At 52.2% G+C, this 23,270-nt stretch overlaps 1 protein-coding gene across 1 annotated transcript; it reads right to left on the reverse strand.

The window, feature by feature from the left end:
• Positions 1 to 20,725: 20,725 nt before the first annotated feature.
• Positions 20,726 to 22,600, reverse strand: CHC_T00001285001 (hypothetical protein). The gene is made up of 3 exons (XM_005718796.1): positions 22,260 to 22,600; positions 20,910 to 22,100; positions 20,726 to 20,753 (listed from the first exon to the last, which is right to left on the reverse strand). The coding sequence occupies exons 1-3, from the start codon at positions 22,598 to 22,600 to the stop codon at positions 20,726 to 20,728; spliced, it is 1,560 nt and encodes a 519-aa protein (XP_005718853.1).
• Positions 22,601 to 23,270: the final 670 nt, after the last annotated feature.

The raw sequence follows: 23,270 nt of genomic DNA on the forward strand, positions 1-23,270 counted from the left end.
CCTCTCTTATACAGCCCTGTTTTCGGACAGTGGCCCAATTTCCATTTCTGCCAAGTTCCATGGCGCGAATGAAGAATCATTTCCAAGTCATAGTGGGGGTACCAAGCTATGGCGTGTGACTTGATGCTGATTCTTTTTCTGGCAAGTTTTCATTACGCGAATGAAGAATCAGCACCAAGTCATAGTGTGACTTGGTGCTGATTCTTTTGCTTTTGCCAAGTTTTCATTACGCGAATGAAGAATCATTCCCCAAATCATGGCGTGTGGCTTGGCGCTGACTTGTCGCCAAGTCATCCTGACTTGGCTTTGTACGGCTGAAATGGTCCACTTGTTTTCCACTTTCTGCTGAGTTGTCGTGCGTTCCAACCGAAAAGCCTTTTTGTCCAAATTCACCTTTCAATTGCCAATGAATGCACTAAAACAAAGTCATCTTTCCTCGCATCACAGCCTTCCACCTCTTTCGGTCTCGTGGTCAGTACACGTTCGACATGTGGCCCATAGAATTGTCCTACTGTACATCTCTAGCAAAAAAAAGAGTACAGATACTGTATATGTGATTAATGAAATTTAAGATAGTAATTATCTAAATTGTATGCCAATTAATGTGTTTTATCTAGTGTCTAGGTGACAAATGGCCTCATATGAGGTCACTTTTCAACTTAATTTTTCTCGACTTGTGCCAGCAGAACAAAATGGAAAAAGGTACTCTCGCCACCGCAGTTGCCTTCTGCGCTGTGGAAGGGTGGAGCTTGGTGAGATCTGCACGTCCTTTCCAGGCTTTTCGAGAATACCTAAAGAAGAAGCTTTTTTAAAGAACATCAAAACGTTTTTTGTTGATATCTTCGAAACCAAAACGCCTGTTTAAAATATCATCCGATAGTTGAAACTATGTTAGATTCTTAGTATTTCTGTGTATTCATAACTGCTATCCCGATGTTTTGCAGGAAGCTATTACCGAGGGAATATTGGTTAAAGAAATGGTGTCTAAACTGATTTTATAAAATTTCGATTTAATGTATACATTTTTGCAAAAAAAAACCCGGCCTCATATGAGGCCAAGCCTGACCTCATATGAGGCAAATTGCCGGTCGTCTAGACACTAGACTAGCCAAGTCTCGCGTCAAGTGGAGGCCAATCGGCACCGCGCCGCGCTGTGCTGATTCAGTGTCCACCACCTGAAACAATATCACTCTTTCCCTTGCCCCCAGCTCGCCTGCTCTACCAATGACATGGTGTATGCATGCCGAGCTAACAGCAAAGAAATCACTGCACGCGCGGTTGCCTGATTCTTTCTATCCGGAAAAGCGACTGAGAATATTGGAACGCAACTCCACCGAACGGTGTTTGTGTGGCAGAACAACTAGGTCCTTTAGGCTGGTACAAGCTGGTGTTGAGATAGCATAGCAGTGAGAAACTTTGCAATGCAGAAGCCTGCCGCGACTCGTTCGAGCAAACATGGGTTTACTTCCGAGTTGATTGGCCATGACAGGTGCGATACCCACCGAATCATTTCAACGTGTACAGAAAGCGCTTTGTTCCTGGGTATGAATGACTCGATTATAGTTTCAATCTCACAAGACTTTGAGGGTTACTGTAGTCAAGTACTTAGTGATTGTCATCTTCGTCGTAAGAGCCTTTGAAGCAGACTACATACGTCGTATATTAGTCTGCTCTAATTTTAGAAGAGCGCTTTCGCTCTTCAGCCAATATTTTCTAGAGCGGATGTCGGAATGCTTCTTGTTCTGTCATTACATATCGCGCGGGTATTAGTTGCTCGCCTCAGCTGCCTCAGAACTTTTCTTCATCGACGCGCTGCACACAACGCAATGCTTTCACACGTTCCCTTCCTGGTCGTTAAGCGAGATTCTCCCTTGACAAGGACAGAGAGCCACCACATCTCTCGACAATGTACTTTCCAGGAGACTGGCGTCCTTGTGTCCAGCCATATCCATAACTGCTTTGGACTATAGAGAAATCTGAAACAGCAAATTTCCGAAAACCCCTTCTTTGTAACTCGCTTTCATATGACACGTGCGTTCGACACGTTGAGTAGTAGCAGGAAACAGTACGGTATCGAGTTAAAGACAGTATGACATGATATCAAGAATCTAATCGACGATGTGCAGTGAAACTATTTGTGTTTTGTAGCGCCTATAGCTGAAGACCCTAATATGCTACGTAGAGAGTTTTTACCAGCACAAAACACTAGTATTATGCGGTAGCGGCTGGACGGAAGGTGCTTGCGTAAGCAAATAAAAAAATCGTGTAGTTTAGTACGCTCGCAAGGCATGTGATCAGACGAATAATCCAGAACATGCATTATTTGCAAGAAGTAGCTCCATTGTATCAGAGATCTCGGTTCATCTAATAATCGTTACATGATCCACACGGCAACGCTCGCTGTTTCTAGGGTAGTGCCACGGATACAAAATAACATGGATTCGTTGTACAGAGAAACTCCACATCCTGATAATCAACATATAAGAACCTTCTCATGTCTAGATAATGGAACAGTATTTATAGAGATGCAATTGTCCTTGGCCCTGTGTCACGTTCGCACATGCCGAGCACCTGTGGAAATATTTCGCTTGCCCGGTTAGGAAAAATCCAAACCCCTTCAACGGTTTTTGCTGCTCTACTGCTGAGACTCCTTGCACGTCAAGCAAGCCAGTGTTTTGAACCTCTCTCAAATATAGAGCAAGTAGATACGTGAAAGGCGTTGCATGTCCATCCGCGTTCCTGATTATTTCATAATTTCCCAAATGTACACTGCTTGGTATTTTCATTTGACCATTTTTCTGTGATACCGGTCAAGTGATGGAGGACATCAACAGTACAATATATTGAGTATTGGAAGGTAAAACATCCGACCCGCAACCTTTGTGTGCAAAGGACCGATTGATAGACAGTGCTGTAGATGGTACGGTGAGCTGGAGAGCTTGCTAGTAACTGCTCATGAACTTTCCACTGTCGTGGTGCAGTGTTAGAAAATGTTGAGGGGACAATTTTACATCTCAACTCTTCCTCTCTAGTTCTAAGATAGGATCAAGTAGTGCGTAAGAAGTCTACTGTAGTGACACGCATGGTAGAGTAGTTTCGTTACAATCCAACCCATAGTCGATGGCCCGTATCAAACATGGTACAGTACTGAATTCCTCAATTCAGAGGAATTGAGCTTGACTACGTCACACGATCTGGAACGGACTGAAACTTCATCTGCACATGCAATGCAACATAATAACGGTTCTCGTGTGGCAACTCTAACAAAGTACAATACACAACTTCAACAGAAATTGGGACAAGGCGCATGTCACATGAATTTTCAATTAATTGTCAGGAACAAGAACCTGCCTGCAAATTCTCTAACTAGCTCACCTGCATACACACAAAACTTTATGGATCGCTTTAAGACTTGCTTTCGGCTGAACAACGATAATCACGTGACTATAAAAATCATTTTTTAGACACAGCAATTTGAGGTCTGCTTCCCCATTGAAGTATACAAACTGTGTGGTTGGAGCTGATGAAAGGGAAACTGATACGTCACTCCAAGAAGAGAAATGCAAGCTGACTGCACAAGCATGGAAAGGGAGGAATAGAAAACCAAGCACAGAAACCAAGGTGTTCTTCAAACCCGTGTTTATTGGTAGTAGGCAAAGCTGCTATTGCTTCATCATTCCTTCATGTTGAACCACTAAGGGGCACACCACGGAGCGTCCAAACCTGAAGTCCACCAAATTATTCCTCTTCTAATCTGAGAGTTATTACGGGCGGCAGACGCAGCGGAATCCACGGCGGGTGCCTCCAGTGCGGCATCCCTGAACGCGGCAGATACCCTCGGGCTCAAAGTCGGGGCGCATGTCCCTGCACATGCGATTAGCGCGCCCTCTACCACCGCACGGGCCCCTGGTGATAACAGTGCCGGGATCGGAACGGACGGAGTCATCCATATCCATGGCGAGGACGGAAGAGGCGAACAGAAGAGCGAACAGGAAGGCGATAGCGGACTTCATTTTCGGAAGATAGGGTGAGTAGAGAAGTTGAAGATGAGAGAAATGTGTGAGGAAGGTGAGTGGTGGGGTCGGCAAGAAGTAGGGCAGCAGTGGACGGGGGGCTTTATATACGCTTTTATGTTGTTAAGATTGGGTAGCCAGAAAATAGGAGCTGCGATAGAACAGTTGCTTTTTCGACGGAATGCAACTAAAACACGTAATTGAAGTGCATAAGCTGTACAAGCAAATTGCAAGGCTGTGATAGACCCGGTTTTAGCCAGCTGCTTCAACTGAAATCAGATTAACTGAACTGAGCTGATCACTAATTTCTCTCCAACTCTGCTAGTATACGTCGAGAAAGAAAAGCACATCGCTCTACAGCTACGGAGTCAGCCACTGATGAGGCGTGGTTGCAATATCCTTGTGGCAGATTATGATGAGAGCAATAGATGGGACTACTTCACAAATGAATTCTCACTCATGCAAAGCAATTTGCGTTGGGAGCACTCGCGGTCGATTGTGCCATGCGTGTAATGCATGCAGTTGGAGTGTGAGTCGGAGTTGGATTGTGAGTTGACGATGCGCAGTAGAAGGCTTGTGGAACCGAAGGAGGATACTGATCAAGTACAGACAGACGTTGAGTTATGAGTATGACAAGATGAAGGAGCAAAGCGTACCTGTACGAGCTAACCACCAAGTACTTCGTGGTTGAGTATGAAGTAGATGCGGCCGCGGTGTGGTTCTTATCGATGAAGAGAGTCTATTTGCTGATTAAATGCATGCACACCTTCAACCGATGATTTTGGCAGCGAAAATGCTCAAAACCAGCAATGCGCTGTTGGATACTTTTGGACTAGTTACACTTGTGATGATGGATGCTAAACAATTTCTTCGTGCCTTATAGATTTTAGGCAGCCGTTGCTCCTTGGTTTCAGGGAGATCTGCGAAATTATTTATGTACTTTCGCTATCCGTAGAGATTCACTCTTGTTCCCTGGAATGTGAGAAAAAAACAATAACCACTTTATGTTGTCCCGCTTGCTACATTGTGTTTGTCCTACATGTTCCCTTTTTCATTGCGCGCAAACTCTCAAGCTGGAACAAATAAAATATCTCCTGGCGTCTCTTCCAGAGATAATTTTGTGTCTTTGACTGCCATCAGACCGAAGCGATGGTTTGCCATGCGTCGCGTGCATTGAAGGAGCTCGTAACAGTAGTAGCCATTCTCGCGGAATGCTAGAGCCCCTCTTCTTGGACACGTGTGCATTGCTGTGGTGCAATCTCAAGGGCACAGTTCAACACTTTCGTTGCTGATGGCGACCTAAACTGCCAGATATGAAACTGTTTCTTGCATCTCGCTCCGGTCCACTACGGCTTTGTAGTCACCCCTGTGTCACTAGGAGGCTTGTTACTCTTGCGTTTGGTTTCGGCTTTTTGTTTGCCTTAATTAAAATTTGAGTCGTCTGCATATCCCTGAGGATTTTAGCAGATGGAAAAGCACGCGTGGCATCCTAGAACCACTCCATTCTCTGCTAATGCATATACCATTGGCAACAATCGCATTGTGAGAGATATGTGGGGAATGGTATTGTCATAGTTACAGTACGAGCACATGTAGAAACCCGCATTCATGTTGCGTGGACAAAGTCTACTAGTACTTTGCGGTTTGACTGGTCCCAATCAAAAACCATCCGGTACGAGTTGCTCGCGTACAAAGCTTCGCAGTGGGCTTCTCGTTTGACATATTTGTAGCTTTTCTCACGAGTGTTATTAAGTGAGGGCGGGTCTGGCTGCAGTGCTGCTCTGAAACTTTATCTGTGGACTCTACTTAATGCTTCCGAATGTATCCTTCAAAAGTAGCTTATTGTGAATCGTACGAAGAAGAATAAGAAGTCGAATCCCTGGACAGCTTGAAACAGGGCCGTGCTGTAAATGAGGATAACAGGAGCGCTGTACGTATAAATCAGTATAGTTAGACCTTCTGGACCAATCATGCGCCTGTCATTGCTGTGAGGATGAGACTACGCTGTTTCTTTTGTGTGAACAGAAGACCGATGCCTCCTCGTTTACTCGTCGTCGCTCGCTAGTTATAAGTCTATCCTGAAGGACAGACTGTCCTGTGCGGTCTGACAAAATGACTATTGGCGAATGTGATTGTGCGGTCTGACAGTCCCTGGGTTCGCCAATAGGGGGTTTAGGTCGACGAAGCTGAGCTTATTGAGGAGAGTTTTCGTGCGTTGTGGGCCGAGAGGCTTTGTGAAGTAGTCGGCGAGGTTGTCCTCGGAGGGGATGTGTTGGATTTTGACGTTGCCTCGTTGAATGTGGTTATGTATGAGGTGATGTTTCACATCGATGAACTTTCGAAGTTTGGTGGGCGCCGAGTTCTGTGCCACGAGGATTGTTGCCTTGTTGTCTACTAGAAGGGGGGTGGGTTCGTGCTCCGGTTTTTGTGCGTCGGAGAGGAGGCGGCGGAGCCAGTGAGCTTGTTGCGTGGCTGCGGTGGCCGCAAGGTATTCCGCCTCACAGGTGGAGTCTGCTACTACGGATTGCCGAGCTGAGGTCCAGCTGATCGGCGCGTCGTGGAAAATGTGTACTGCTCCGGTTTGGGATCGGCGTGCGTGGTCGTTGGCGAAATCTGAGTCGCTGTATGGGCGGAGGCTTGGAGAGGCGTTGGGAGCCTTGGCTTTGAACAGTATTCCGTGGTGTGCTGTACCGTTGAGGTACTGAAGGAGCCAGTGGAGGTGATTCTTGTGTGTGCCCGCTGGTTTGTGCATGACTGAGGCTGGCATGCTGACCGCGGGGTGGATATCGGGCCTGGTGCTGTCGGCTAAGTATCTGAGGTCTCCGATTGTTTGGCGGAAGAGAAAAGATTGGTGCTGTTCTAAGAGGGGGTCGTCTTGCGCGTACGTGAAGGTTGCTTTAGGGGGTAGCGGTGTTTGCTTTGGGTTGCACGACAACCATGCCTGTTTTTGTAAGGATGGTTTTGGCGACGTTGGGTTGCGAGATGTGTATGGAGCCATCTGTGAGGCGTTGGATGTGCCATTTGAGATACCTGGCATGGAAGCCGAGACGTTTGATGGTGTATTTGGCTGCAAGAGTGGCGTGGAGCTCGTCGTGTAGCTCTTGAGAAGATGCAGCTGAAAGGAAATTGTCCATATTGATGGCGACTAGAATGAGGCCGCGTTTGGATTTTTTGTAGAAGAGGCAGGGGTTTGCCTGAGTGGGCTGGTAACCATGCGCGATTAGGTGCTTGGACAGTCCGTCGTGGAAAATACATGCTGCCTGAGGTGTGCCATTGATATTGCGAATGAGTAGACCTGCTCTGCATGGATGTTTGAGGGTGCTGTTGAACCGGGGGTGCTGCTTGATGTATACCGGTTTCGTTTGAGGGAAGTTCTCGTGGAGATAGGCGGAGCTGATGTCTAGGTGTTCTAGGGGCCAATAGTGCGTAGCTGCGATGGAGAGGAGTAGACGTACTGTAGTCTTGTCCGCCATGTAGGTAGTGACTTGTTCGGGGTCGTAATGTGTCCCCGGGGTCATGCGGTCGCCGCGTGCTGCGCAGCGCGCCTTGCGGTCGGTTACTGTACCGTTGTGATCCCGAATGTACCTGAATGTCATTGTGAGTGGTATGAGCTTCTCATGTATGGGGATCTGTCGGTCTGGTATCCATTTGATGGTTTCTGTCGCGTCTAGCTTATCGAGCTCTGTGTCGTGTGCATGTTCCCATTCGGCTGCGTCAGGGTAGGTTCTGGCGTCTTGTCTGGTACGGGGGTCGGGTGTGGTGAGTTGTAGTCCGGTTCCGCGTGTTGCTGCTGGTGAAGTGCGGAGGACGGCTGTTGTGGTCACTGTAGGGTCATGTGTTTTTGTGTACGGACGGAAGTCTTGCGTGCGTGTGATGTGGTACTTGTTTGTGTGTGTATCTTGCACTGTGATCGAGTGGGGGCTGTTGGAGTACATATATCGTACTGCTCGGCTGCGTGTGTCTAGTTTGCGTTTTGTGCCGTATATAGGTATTGTGCCTAATTGTCCGAAGATGAGGAGCTGCTTGGGCTGTGCTTTTTGTTTGTGCCATAGTGTGTATGGGGCTTGTCCGGTGGCCCGATGGGGTATGATGTTGTATTTATAAGCCGCATCGCGTACTGCGTCCTCCCAATAGGCGTCCGGTAGGTTGGCGTGGTGGAGATTGGCTCTGGCGGCGTTCATGAGAGTTTGATTAATTCTCTCGGCAATAGAATTTTCCTGAGGCTGATGCGGGGTGTTGTTTTCGTATTTGATACCGAGGGAGGCGTAGGTGTGCAGCGCGTGGTTCGATTTAAATTCGCGTGCGTTGTCAGTGCGCTAGGTTCGAGGGAGGCGGTTGCGTTGCTTCAGCAGCGCGAAGAATTGCGGCATGATGATTCCTACTTCGCTTCGGGATTTGAGAAAATACAGCATGACGTATCTGGAAGCCGCATCTGTGTACGTTAGGAAATGGTGGTTGCCGTGGTTGGATGGAGGATGGATGGGGCCGCATGTGTCAGAACTTAGATAGTCGCCCGTGTCATAGTGGTGTTGTGTGGGAGAATGGCGTGCCGGTCGTTGCTTCGCGTGTGCGCATGCGGAGCATGACAGTCGGTTTTGGGCGGCGTCGAGAGCGTGTGGAAGGCCGTGTAGCTTTCTTGATTTGGCGATGTCTTGAATTGTGCGTAGGGGGGCATGGTTGAGCTTTAAATGCCAGTGGTGTAAGATCTTGTCTGTGGCCTTACAGGGGATCGGTGGGATGGGGGCTGCCGGTATTGAGCTTACGGGTAATGGTGTGATGGATTTCCTTTTTGTGGTAGTGGGAGGAGGGGCTCGAGTCGCGATGAGGCGCGGAGTGGCGGGGGTTTGTGAAGGGGTTTGTGGACCGTGTTTTGACGACGGCGTGGGTGTTTTGGATCTGTGTTTCGGGGCGGGGATCGTGCGTGCGCCTCTTGCCTGTGCATCCTTTGTTCTCTTTCATGCATACGCTTGGATGGCGGGGTCTCATGGGGCTGTGCCTAGGATAGTTCCACGGGAGTGCTTGTCGAATATGTATGCAGTGTTGGGCGTGAAGAGGACGTTGCCTCTGGTCTTGGTGATGGATCGCACCGAGAGGAGGTTGCTTGTTATGTTGGGGGATACAACAGCGGGTATCTTGAGTGCATGTCCCTTATTCGTCTTGTTCGTCGTCTGTCCGGCGTGCGTGCATTTTAAGATTTGGTTAGTTGCGGTTTTTGTTTTGTGCTGTATGGGTTGTGGTGTCTGTATGGAGGCGAGGTTGGCCATGTGTGTTGGGTGGGCGCCCGAGTCGAGGATGTACGTACAGTAGTCATGGTGCAGGCTGTGATCGGTGGTGTCGTCCAGCTCCATATCCGGGTCGTCTGTGTAATCATTGTAGTATAATGACCGGCGCGAGCGCGCGGAGGTCATCGGACGGCCGTATACGGTATACACGTGGGCGGCTGTGTCCACGTGTAGCGAGCGCGCGCGCATGCCGAGCGGTCGTAATCTGGCGTACGTGTACAGTAGTGCACGTGTCGTCCGAGCGGTAGTCTACGCGTGTTGCGGGTGCGCGTTAGCACACGTGTCGTCCGTGCGGTAGTCTGTAAGCAACCCGCGTGTACAGTAGTGCACACGTGTAGTAGCAGCGTCCGTGCGGTAGTAGCAATTATGGCGCTAGTTTTTTAATTGTGTACAGTACCCGGCACGCACTAGGCGGCAGGTACTGTACTACTGTACTGGGACAGGTGTCCGAGGCGTCCCCCTGCGGGGTTAAGACCTGGCACCCGTCCCCACCAGTAAACGGGGGCAAGCTCGCCCCCGTCCCTTTTGCGCCTATGTACGTCCGTTTTCGGTTGTCTGTCGCGCGCGCTGGCTTCTAACCCGTTACCGGTCGCTCCCGTTCACGCACCACGGGGCGACTGCGCGTAACCGGCCAGTGAGCCACTCCCTTTTTGCGAGCTCGTCCGATCGGTTCAATTGGCGCGTCGCGTCCGCGCCGCGTGCACCCTCGCTGAAGCCTCCGCCTCTCACCCAACCCAGGGCGGAGAGGAGTTATCCCACAATAATCTTGACGTTGGGCGGCCAGTGCCGTTTTTTTTGTAAGGCTTGGTGCGAACGGGTTGACGGGTACGGTGGCGGGGGTGTGCTGCGTGATTGCACTCGGCGTCGGTGTGCCGGGGGTGGGAGACACCTCGTGACATGTGGAATCTGCATGGATTAGATGGTACGGGGCGGTTCCGGCGGGGGAAGCGGTTGTAGCGTTGAGGGGCCGAGGCTGGATTTCTGAAATTTTTGAGCCTCCGGCGACGCCGTGCATTTGAGAGGTGCGTGGTTGTGCCGCTTGCTGGTAGAGGTCCATTCGATTGAACTTGTGCACAAAGTCTTTTGTGTCGTTGGGGTCCAGGGCAATGAGTTGGCTGCCAATCACGGCCGTGGCGGGGTTGAACCGCAGGCCGTCGATGAGGAACTCTACTGTTGTTTTGGGATCGGCTATTTTTGGGAACCGTGCTGCGATCATTCTGGTTCTGATCTGCTCATGGGCCTTGATGTACTGATCAAGAGTCATACCGGGCAGAAAGTGTGTCTGCTCGGCTAGCTGCTTCAGGTATTTGTGGTCTGAAGCGTTGGTTGTGTCCAAGTGAGACGTGACTGCCTGTATGAGATCGTAAGGAGTTGGATCGCTTGTAGGGGTGAGTATGAGGTTGGCTATGTGGGCTGGTATGGACGTGATCAGCTTGCCGAGTAGGTAGTTCTTGTTGCGGTTGAATGTTGCTAGATCGGTGGGGTCTTGTGGGGGAGTGGGGTTGCTGGTGATGTGCTCGATGGCGTCGATCGTGTGTGCTGCTGCTCGAAAGGCCACGATCCACGGCCCGTAGTTGGTGGGATCGAGTCGGGGGATGTCGGGGCGTTTTTCCGTGGTGCATGTGTCCTGGTGAGTGTTGTTTGTGATGTGAGATGTAGTGTGATTTGTCGTGTAGTTTGTCGTTTAGTTTGCCGTGTTTTGTGTTGATGTCGTAGGATTTGTCGGTGGAGGGACGTGGTTTGTCGTGTTCTGCGTTGATGTCGTAGGATTTGTCGGTGGGGGGATGTAGGTGAGGGGCTGAGATGGGGTTAGCCTGGGGCTGCTCCGCGTTAGGAGGGATCGGTTTGTTCTTGTCGTGGTGGGTTGCGATCGTGAAGCGGGGAAGGTTGAATTATGCAAGGTAGCAAAAGGTGCCCATAACCTGTGTGAACAGAAGACCGATGCCTCCTCGTTTACTCGTCGTCGCTCGCTAGTTATCAGTCTATCCTGAAGGACAGACTGTCCTGTGCGGCCTGACATCTTTCGTCTGTGCCGCTGGACGGTTCCCGCAGTACAGTACAGCTTTTCAAGAGAAACACTTTCTTGTTCCCCCAATCCACTAGCTGGAGTATGTTTCCGTCGCCGTGTGCTACACCTTCGTCCAATTGCGTGAATATCTTGAACCAGTTTCTACGAACACTTCTAAAAGCGTTGGGTATGAACACAATCCATGCTAGCTGTCTCTGCATGACGAGTGCTTCCCTGTGTTCAAGGGTACGCCCCTATTACCACAGGTGCGTGTAACAGAAGGTCAACCTGCCGTAGGTGCTAATATTGTTTCCTCCATTCGCAATGAGCCACCATGGTGGAGATTCGAATGCTATACTTGACTTGTGCCTTGTAGGAGTTGTTGAATTGGCCCTGGCACAAGTTCGGATGTGTAGTAGCTCAGGTCTGTTTTGCAAAACTATCTTTTCTCATTGCCTTGTCCATTTAAGTTGCAACAGCAATTAACCGTTTTATTAAGTGGACTAACATTTGTCAGTGCGCATCATCACAAGTATAAGTAGTCCAAAGATATCCAACAGCGCATTGCTGGTTTTGAGCATTTTCGCTGCCAAAATCATCGGTTGAAGGTGTGCATGCATTTAATCAGCAAATAGACTCTCTTCATCGATAAGAACCGCACCGCGGCCGCATCTACTTCATACTCAACCACGAAGTACTTGGTGGTTAGATCGTAAAGTTACGCTTTGCTCCTTCATCTTGTCATACTCATAACTCAACGTCTGTCTGTACTTGATCAGTATCCTCCTTCGGTTCCACAAGCCTTCCACTGCGCATCGTCAACTCACAATCCAACTCCGACTCACACTCCAACTGCATGCATTACACGCATGGCACAATCGACCGCGAGTGCTCCCAACGCAAATTGCTTTGCATGAGTGAGAATTCATTTGTGAAGTAGTCCCATCTATTGCTCTCATCATAATCTGCCACAAGGATATTGCAACCACGCCTCATCAGTGGCTGACTCCGTAGCTGTAGAGCGATGTGCTTTTCTTTCTCGACGTATACTAGCAGAGTTGGAGAGAAATTAGTGATCAGCTCAGTTCAGTTAATCTGATTTCAGTTGAAGCAGCTGGCTAAAACCGGGTCTATCACAGCCTTGCAATTTGCTTGTACAGCTTATGCACTTCAATTACGTGTTTTAGTTGCATTCCGTCGAAAAAGCAACTGTTCTATCGCAGCTCCTATTTTCTGGCTACCCAATCTTAACAACATAAAAGCGTATATAAAGCCCCCCGTCCACTGCTGCCCTACTTCTTGCCGACCCCACCACTCACCTTCCTCACACATTTCTCTCATCTTCAACTTCTCTACTCACCCTATCTTCCGAAAATGAAGTCCGCTATCGCCTTCCTGTTCGCTCTTCTGTTCGCCTCTTCCGTCCTCGCCATGGATATGGATGACTCCGTCCGTTCCGATCCCGGCACTGTTATCACCAGGGGCCCGTGCGGTGGTAGAGGGCGCGCTAATCGCATGTGCAGGGACATGCGCCCCGACTTTGAGCCCGAGGGTATCTGCCGCGTTCAGGGATGCCGCACTGGAGGCACCCGCCGTGGATTCCGCTGCGTCTGCCGCCCGTAATAACTCTCAGATTAGAAGAGGAATAATTTGGTGGACTTCAGGTTTGGACGCTCCGTGGTGTGCCCCTTAGTGGTTCAACATGAAGGAATGATGAAGCAATAGCAGCTTTGCCTACTACCAATAAACACGGGTTTGAAGAACACCTTGGTTTCTGTGCTTGGTTTTCTATTCCTCCCTTTCTATGCTTGTGCAGTCAGCTTGCATTTCCCTTCTTGGAGCGACGTATCAGTTTCCCTTTCATCAGTTCCAACCACACAGTTTGTATACTTCACTGGGGAAGCAGACCTCAAATTGCTGTGCCTAAAAAATGATTTTTATAATCACATGATTATCGTTGTTCAGCCGAAAGCAAGTTTTAAAGCGATGCATAAAGTTTTGTGTGTATGCAGGTGAGCTAGTTGGATAATTTGCAGGCAGGTTCTTGTTCCTGACAATTAATTGAAAATTCATGTGACATGTGCCTTGTCCCAATTTCTGTTGAAGTTGTGTATTGTACTTTGTTAGAGTTGCCACACGAAAACCGTTATTATGTTGCATTGCATGTGCAGATGAAGTTTCAGTCCGTTCCAGATCGTGTGACGTAGTCAAGCTCAATTCCTCTGAATTGAGGAATTCAGTACTGTACCATGTTTGATGCGGGCCATCGACTATGGGTTGGATTGTACCGAAACTACTCTACCTTGCGTGTCACTACAGTAGACTTCTTACGCACCACTTGATCCTATCTTAGAACTAGAGCAGAAGGGTTGAGATGTAAAATTGTCCCCTCAACATTTTCTAACACTGCACCACGACAGTGGAAAGTTCATGAGCAGTTACTAACAAGCTCTCCAGCTCACCGTACAATCTACAGCACTGTCTATCAATCGGTCCTTTGCACACAAAGGTTGCGGGTCGGATGTTTTACCTTCCAATACTCAATATATTGTACTGTTGATGTCCTCCATCACTTAACCGGTATCACAGAAAAATGGTCAAATGAAAATACCAAGCAGTGTACATTTGGGAAATTATGAAATAATCAGGAACGCGGATGGACATGCAACGCCTTTCAAGTATCTACTTGCTCTATATTTGAGAGAGGTTCAAAACACTGGCTTGCTTGACGTGCAAGGAGTCTCAGCAGCAGAGCAGCAAAAGCCGTTGAAGGGGTTTGGATTTTTCCTAACCGGGCAAGCGAAATATTTCCACAGGTGCTCGGCATGTGCGAACGTGACACAGGGCCAAGGACAATTGCATCTCCATAAATACTGTTCCATTATCTAGACATGGGAAGGTTCTTATATGTTGATTATCAGGATGTGGAGTTTCTCTGTACAACGAATCCATGTTATTTTGTATCCGTGGCACTACCCTAGAAACAGCGAGCGTTGCCGTGTGGATCATGTAACGATTATTAGATGAACCGAGATCTCTGATACAATGGAGCTACTTCTTGCAAATAATGCATGTTCTGGATTATTCGTCTGATCACATGCCTTGCGAGCGTACTAAACCACACGATTTTTTATTTGCTTACGCAAAGCACCTTCCGTCCAGCCGCTACCGCATAATACTAGTGGTTTGTACTGGTAAAAACTCTCTACGTAGCATATTAGGGTCTTCAGCTATAGGCGCTACAAAACACAAATAGTTTCACCGCACATTGTCGATTAGATTCTTGATATCATGTCATACTGTCTTTAACTCGATACCGTACTGTTTCCTGCTACTACTCAACGTGTCGAACGCACGTGTCATATGAAAGCGAGTTACAAAGAAGGGATTTTCGGAAATTTGCTGTTTCAGATTTCTCTATAGTCCAAAGCAGTTATGGATATGGCTGGACACAAGGACGCCAGTCTCCTGGAAAGTACATTGTCGAGAGATGTGGTGGCTCTCTGTCCTTGTCAAGGGAGAATCTCGCTTAACGACCAGGAAGGGAACGTGTGAAAGCATTGCGTTGTGTGCAGCGCGTCGATGAAGAAAAGTTCTGAGGCAGCTGAGGCGAGCAACTAATACCCGCGCGATATGTAATGACAGAACAAGAAGCATTCCGACATCCGCTCTAGAAAATATTGGCTGAAGAGCGAAAGCGCTCTTCTAAAATTAGAGCAGACTAATATACGACGTATGTAGTCTGCTTCAAAGGCTCTTACAACGAAGATGACAATCACCAAGTACTTGACTACAGTAACCCTCAAAGTCTTGTGAGGTTGAAACTATAATCGATCGAGCCATTCATACCCAGGAACAAAGCGCTTTCTGTACACGTTGAAATGATTCGGTGGGTATCGCACCTGTCGCGGTCAATCAACTCGGAAGTAAACCCATGTTTGCTCGAACGAGTCGCGGCAGGCTTCTGCATTGCAAAGTTTCTCACTGCTATGCTATCTCAACACCAGCTTGTACCAGCCTAAAGGACCCAGTTGTTCTGCCACACAAACACCATTCGGTGGAGTTGCGTTCCAATACTTTCAGTCGCTTTTCCGGATAGAAAGAATCAGGCAACCGCGCGTGCAGTGATTTCTTTGCTGTTAGCTCGGCATGCATACACCATGTCATTGGTAGCGCAGGCGAGCTGGGGGCAGGGGAAAGAGTGATATTGTTTCAGGTGGTGGACACTGAATCAGCACAGCGCGGCACGGTGCCGATTGGCCTCCACTTGACGCGAGACTTGGATAGTCTAGATAAAACACATTAATTGGCATACAATTTAGATAATTACTATCTTAAATTTCATTAATCACAGTGTGATGCAAGATCGATGCCTAGGTTTACTCGGGACGCGTGCCTATCTACTGTACCTTATGTAGGGATGCTACAGTATGATCCGTGAGCACGGGTAACATGCAGCGGGTAACAGCTCATACGCCCCATACCAGCGGGCCACTGCCAAAAATTAAAATTGCGTGAATCTGCAAACTATTTAAAACATTGTTTAATACATTATTCAAAAATATTAGTATTCATGAAGAATTGAACTCGCGACCAAGTGAAAAGGGTGGCAAGGAGAACCAGTCGGGCGAGATGGAGCGGGCGATGGAGCGGGCGTTGGCCGCGAGCGGGAAGTGCAGCGGGTTGGAGAAGGTCGATAGGAGGGCCGGGTCGTGGCGGAGCAGGGTGGCAGGGGAGACGTAGAAGAGCCCGTCGTCGTAGGTGCGCGAGAGCCCGTCCCAGTGGCGCATGAGGAAGTGCAAGACGCAGAGCTGCGTGGCGGTCGGGGTGGTCTTGGGGACGGCGGTGAGCGTGACGATGTCGCTGACGGTGTGAGGTGAGGCGACGGGTGTTTTCGCGGACGGGAGGCAGCGCAGGACTCAGCGGTTGCTGTAGAAGTTTCGTGCCGTGGACATGGCGTAGATGTAGAGGGGCGTAGCGGCGCGGCGCTTGCAGCGTGGCCGCATGAATGTCCGCCGGACGGTGTCGCATGCGCTTTTATTGGGCTTTTATTTGCCTACCCTGTGGGCTCCTATCGCTCTTTTTTTACCCTGCATCCGAACTACATCCGGCCCGGTGACCCAGGCCAGATTTGCACAACTTGTTTCACATCCGGCGCGTCGTGCCACAGCGGGTAACATGGGGGGTATTCGGGCGAGCGGCAAAATCAAGCAACCTCGAGCGATTTGGCACCACAGCGCTGCCAGCATAGCCACGTGTGCTCAATTTGGCCCGTTGCGCGGCCCTGGGTGCGCGCCTGTTACCCGGCGGCTGCGGCGGCGATTGTTGTTACCCGGACCGAGGATGCTATGATCCGTGAGCACGGGTAACATGCAGCGGGTAACAGCTCATACACCCCATACAACGGGCCACTGCCAAAAATTAAAAATGCGCGAATGTACAAATTATTAGTTTGACATTCATGAATCTACACATTATTTAAAACAATTTTTAACACATTATTTTAAAACATATTGTTTAACAATATGAAAAGGGTAGCAGGGGAGTGGTACCGAAGCACACCACCCCTGCTGAAACCCCTTCTCCATCGCCCCGCCTTTGCGTGCGCACGACTACCGACCTTTCTGGCGGTGGCCAGAAGTAAATTTCCAACCAATTTATACCCGACGATCTCGTGCTACAGTACCGCCCCCCAAAAAATAAAACGGATCCACACACACACACACACACACACACTTGGCGACGGCGAAGTCGTCATCCCCTCGCCCGCCGCACCCGCCGCTCTTTCTCGCGCTCCACGCCGTCTTCTGCGCCTCCCGCACCTTCTTCCTCTCGCGGCTCCGCCTCCCGCTCACCTGGTTCCGCGCTCGCCCCCCGCACCGCCACGCGCGCCGCCATCGCCGCCTTCGCCGCCGCCTCACACACACACACACATAACGAAGAATAAGACAACGTCATTTTCAGCTGCAGGCGAAAGTGGTCGCACCATGCCCGATCGGCGCAAGCAACTCAAGCGCGACCAGCGGCAACGGAGGCCCTCCACTGCCCCCGCACGCGTGTCCAACCCCGCTTTCTCGCCCCTTCCCACCCCGCCTGCTCCTTCTTCCTTCTCCGCTCGTCTCCCTGCACCTCCCGCTCCACTGTCGCCGCTGCCATCCCCTGCTCTCTCCGCTACCTCTCCTGTCTTCGTCGCCCCTTGCCCCCTCGTCCTGCCCGGTGTACCAGCCCGCCCCTCCGTGCCCTGCGACTTATTGAAAGCGTGAAATGGGAAGCTTCTGTGGAAGGCAGCTCAAACTGCTTCTCCAAGATGTAGTATCTACTCAATACCCTCGAAAAACTTATGTCCAGAATGGTGGTCCGTATGGGCTGTCACATGGAGCCCTTTGACTGCGTCGAGGGGTGTATTTGTGAGAGTTTACCACGCCAGGAGGGTCGACAAGTGAGGGCCAGATATCAACGAGAACAGCAAAACGCCGAGTACCCCCGACCTCTGTTTGTGAACTCTATTCTACATGAGTGAAAACGCTTTGACAATGAGTGAAATCCGTGAGTGGCTGTGAACGTAGGCCTCCCGGTCGCTTTGCCCACAAGTTAATGTCTCTGTTTCAGGCCAGTAGGCTTCAAGACTGAGGAAAAGAAAATTGAACCATTTTGCCGCATGAGTGACGTTTATCCTCTCACTAATGACAATCGTCACGGGCTTCTAGCTAGAGTGGTGACACACCTTGAACAAATTGCGCTGTAGTGAGACCTCGCCGCCTTCCTTTCCCTTGCCGTGCGGCTCGTCCCGCTCCTTCCCGCCTTGCTTCCCCCCTTCCGCGCCTGCGCGCCTCTTCCTCACCAAGCCCCCAATGCCCTGCGCAAACCCAATGCGCTCCCCGCAGCCTCCACACTCAGTAAGAATCCCAACGCTGCTAGGGCATCTTATGAATCTCCCCTGCAATGAAGGCGGGGCTGCCGACGACCCACCTCCCTCACCCATCGCGTCCTCCGACCGTCCAACTTTCCCGTCTCCATCCGCCCAAATACACGGCTCAGATGCCGAAACGAGGCCTCCCCCTTCACCCGCTGACTTCCTAAGCTGCCAACCGGCCTCCCAGACACTGATAGCCTTCTCTGCTTCTTCCGCGCGCCCACTTTCCTTCTCCGCAGAGCTCACCGCCCTCGCGGCAACTCTGATTCATCACAGTGCGCCGAGCCGACCAACTCAATCCTCCGTCGACAGTCTTCCGCGCTCGACCCTGTCCCCTAGCACGCAATAGCCACTTTACTGTATTAACGTATTGTAAAACTAAGTATCAAATGCAAGTAAAACCCAGCTTGTCGTATGGATTCTCATTAATCTTGTCGTCGATACCAAGATATTTGATCATCTCTTGAAGGTCTGTCCATCCAAACTGCATCATGATGTCCCGCAGGCCCCACCCAAGAACGTAGTGATGGTACTGGGCGCCTCCGCGACGGGCTGAATGCTCTGTTAGCCGACCCGCTGTTCCAATTCTATTGCTCATGTAGGACAGAGTCTCTCTATAAGTAGAATGGGACATGCGCACTCCTTCACGCAAAGCGCCGCCTTGAAATGCAGGAAACAGGGGACCCCTTCCAATCTGGAGCACCATTAACACAGCAAGCCTGTAGAGCACTGACCGCCCCGCGTAATCGCGGTGCTGTACTGTAGCACACGCGGAATGCCTCAATATCATAAGTGAGGTATGTACCACGTGTAACCGTGTATCCAAACCCCCGCTCGTGTCCGGGTGTAAGCTCCATGGAGCCCTGTCGAAATACTGACAGTTCTATCCACGTGTACCCGTGTTGTTCCTCACGTTAATCGTGTCATTCCCCACGTGTAGTGGTTGTCATACCTCCCCAAGAGGAGTTTCTCCGGCCATCGCCGCCGTCGTCCAATTTAGTAATTTTAGTTTAATTAATTATCGCTCGGACGCCGCCTAGTATATAGCCGACGTCCGACCCTAAGTAAATCCTCACGAAGCTTTGGGTCTACAACTCGGGTTTCTGGAAAGGAGTCGTAGCCTCGCGTCGGTCCCCGTCCCACGACGGTACCCTGCGAGCCATCTACGTCCCGATTCCCTCCTGTCTCTACCGCGCGCGTCGTCCCGCTACGCCCGGCTCTCCGCGCGACAGCTGTCCCTACCGCTCCGCCCCTCCTGGGCTCTGTTTTGCCTCTTTTTCCCTTACTTTCCCTACCGCGCTTCGCGCCCGGCCCCGTACCGGTCCTTTACGGGTGGTCTCCCGATAACCCCCTACACGCGCCCCCCGAACGCGCGCGCTCTGCCAGAGGGGGATCCCACCCTTCCTCCTCAGTGCACGACAAAGCCACCGATGCAGGGAATGCAGAGGACATATAGACACATGTACGCCCCTGGAGAACTTGTAGTACCTTGTACCAGTACCCGTTTTTGTGAAGGGCAACACACCGAATATTGGTGAGTCGAGAGCAGAACCAGGGAAGACAAGGTCTTCTAAATCAAGGTTCAGAATCTCGTCCGCTCGCGCGACGCTTCCCCATTGCATAACGTTAAGCGTGCATGCTTCAAACGCCTTGAAGTCAAATAAATCTGCCTTAGTTGGTAGCACGCCTCTCAAAACACGAACACTGACGTCCTTTATATACATATTGTACAAACTCTGGACGTCTTCGTGCGTCTCGGCAAGGGCACGCTCGGTGATATTGACCTTCGCTCTTGCTTGATCATTCTCTAGACGCTTGACGACCTTCTTTAGCTGTGCAGCGCGGCCAGGGTTGCCTCGAAAGCGTCCCTCGCCGAGCTCAACGTAGTCGCCCTGTACATGACGGCACTCGAATCCCGGGCCGCACTCAGCGCAGTCAAGAAGGTTGAACGCTGCTGTCACGGCGCTAATTGTAGCGCCGCCAGTAGACCTGGCCTTGTTGTTGCCAAATCTCTCGTCGACGACGAATCCACAGCGGCTCATTACGAACGCAATTACCAGGCCGACTGGCGACTGCTCTCTGCTCCTCTTTCTGACAGGGTGAAAAGGTCTGAGCGGGTCGTCGATCGGCGCCTCCACCTCCCGCATGGCATCGCGGAAGGCTTTGATCGTGGTTTTGTACCGCGCCATGGAAGAGTCGGCGAGCGGCTGACGGAGCTTCGCTTGTCCGGCGGCGAGTCCTGCGTCTAGCTCGGCCCTGTCGGGCTGGTGACCCGATCGACCACGCCGGCCCCCGCAGGGTCCCCGAGTGCCACCGCCAGAGCTACCGCCGCGCATCGGATTGGGCGGAGAGGCGGGTTCTCCTGTGCGGGGGTCGAGGCCGATGGGATTGCCGACGGTGCGGGCGTCAGCAAGTGTGGCTCGCGGGACTAACGAATGGGCTGCGAGTCCTGTACCGGCAGTCGCGAGAGTGAGGACGGAATACGAGAGTACAGTATTGTATGGGGAGATCACATGCGGACTTGAGGGGAGACGTTGCTTTGTAATTAAAATTGGACCAAACAGATCATCATTGAATTGACCAGAGTGTCCATTACGTCATACTCACGCTCGTGTCCCCGGCGGACGGCAGCAACGACCTGGAGTACGGGCACCTCATGACACGCCTGGCCGTGGAGACCGTGACCGTGCGACAGGTCGAGGACGTCGTGCTGCACGTCGTGTACTCCGGCCTGGTCAGGGCTAGGATGGATCAGAGGGAGAGCCGCGTCCAGATTGTCAGCGCCGTCTGGAGAGATGTGCTGCCGCCGGGGGGGATCGCCGATATGATCGCCGTGCTCAAGGGCTGGGCGCAGCGGTCGACGGAGCTGGTGGATGAGATCGATGATAAGATTCATTACATTGCGAGTCGTACGGCGCGTGTGAAGAAGATCAAGACGGAGGCGAGCCGCAGGGGCCGCCGCATGCCGAACATGGGCATTATCCGCTGAGCCGCGTGCGAGAAGAGGGCGTCTTGTTGGTTTCATTTTATTCGCAGTCAAACTCGATTTCGTTGCCGAGCAGGACGTGCGCCGCGGACACCCCGATCGACCCCCACACAAAGTACTGGTACCATCTTGTCCGTTTGTCCTCGGCTTTGCTTTCCTCCGCCCACTTGGACGAGTCGCACGCGCCCGACTCGTCAGGCGCGGTGTCCCGCGCCTCGTCCTCGACATGTTTTCGCCGCGCCTCGAGCACGCTGTCGCCGTCCAGCTCGCCCACGAGGCGCTCGCCGTCGCGCCAGAAGTACTGCTGCTGCACGCGGCTGACAAACGAGACAACGTTTGTGGCCACCTGCGTGCTGCAGCGGGATGTACAGCAGTGGCGCGAGGAAGCCAAACGCGATCGCGTCCAGCACGGACGGCTCGTCCTGGAAAAAGAAGCGGCTGCGGTCGCCGAGCCGCGTCGACAGCGCGCCGAGCGCGATGCCCGCGGCCAGCTGCGCGCACAGCCGCTGCCGCTGGAGAAAGAGCAGCACGCGGTTGAGCGGGAACGCCGTCTCCTTGGAGAGCAGCGTGTGGTAAATGTCGGCGTAGTCCTTGTCGTTGAGGTAGAGCTCGTGCGACAACGCGGGCCCGAAGCGGGCCGTGATGAACGTGGCGAACGCGCTCGATTCGGCGATCATGAACGGGGTCAGGTGCGCGTTCGCGTCCGGCAGGGCCAGGTCGGCCGTGAGAGCGCGGCGAAGGCAACGCACCGGGATACACGCAGAACGGGATGTCCGCGAAGCGCAGCAGCGCGATCGCCTCGAGGGAGTCCGGGTCGATCGTCGGCAGGCCCCACCCGCCGGACGGCGTGTAGATGCGCGCCGTGACGCGCGAGGGACCGGGAGCGGCCGGGAGGGGACTGGGAGATGGAGAGAAGAAGGAAAAGTGAGTTGTGGTGCGGAGCGAGTGGTGGTGCGGAACGAGTGGTGTGGCGGTGGTGATGCGGCGGTGTGGCGGTGTTGTGCGTTGTGTAAATTACGGGAAATCTCGCTTCCATCCTCCATGTCAACACCATTACCCACAAGTGACCACCATCGCACTTTGATGACCGACCCCCCCCCGGATTCCTCCCACCGTCCCTCCCCTCCCGCTTCCTCTGTACCTCACCTTACTAACTCCCTCCCCCGCCCCACTCGCCCGCCCCGCCCTTAAATGCGTCCCCCATTCATGGAACCTCCCCCCTCGACATTCTCTGCAAAGTCGCCGCCACGGAGACCGCCCACCCCCGCTCTTCCGCCAATCCTCCCCTCCCCGGAACCGTCCCCTTTCGCGCCGCACCCGGCCGACCACGTTCACCACCACCACATGCACTCGCGCCCGGTCCTGCGTCTCTCCTCTTCCGCCCCCGACCCCATGCATCTCCAGCTGCCGTCTGCCCGCGTCGGCGGCGCCTCGGCACCCGCGACCAGCCCCCGCCCACCCGCTCCTGCTGCAGCGCAACGCCTCCGCCCCAGTCCTCGGCGGCGACACCCACCCACACTCGTGTCACTCCTCCTCCCCCGCCACCCATATCCGCCCCCACGGTCTCATGCCTGCCGACGAGCCCCAGCCGCACCCCTTCCCCGCCCGCCGACTTCCACCGTACCCATTCCGCCCCGCCTCCCGTCACGCTTCACCCCCATTCCTGCGCTCCATGTCTCTCATATGCCTTCCTCTGCCCCGCCGTCGTACCCCGTCGCTCAGGGGCTCCGGCTCCCTCACAAAGGCCAAGATAAGGAGGATGAACCCACCCTGCCCCAGGGGCAGGGTTCGCAACCCGCGCGCCGCAACCCGCGCGCCGTGTACGCCACATGCCGCTCGTTCTCGCAACGCCCTGCCTCCTCAGTAGCGCCACCGCCATCACACACGCAACAGCAACACGCCCCCCGCCAGGTCGCCCCCGAATTCTCCCCCCCCCATTTCCGACGCAGTCACGCTCCTCACTCGACTTGTCCTTCCCGTCACACCACCCAATTCCCACTCCTAACCCTTCCTCCCCCTCCCACCACGCCCTCTCCGCCTCAAAAAGCAGCACCCCCTGCCCGCCGAT

Source organism: Chondrus crispus, genomic scaffold (assembly GCF_000350225.1).
Source record: "Chondrus crispus Stackhouse genomic scaffold, scaffold_429, whole genome shotgun sequence".
Taxonomy (NCBI): Eukaryota; Rhodophyta; class Florideophyceae; order Gigartinales; family Gigartinaceae; genus Chondrus; species Chondrus crispus.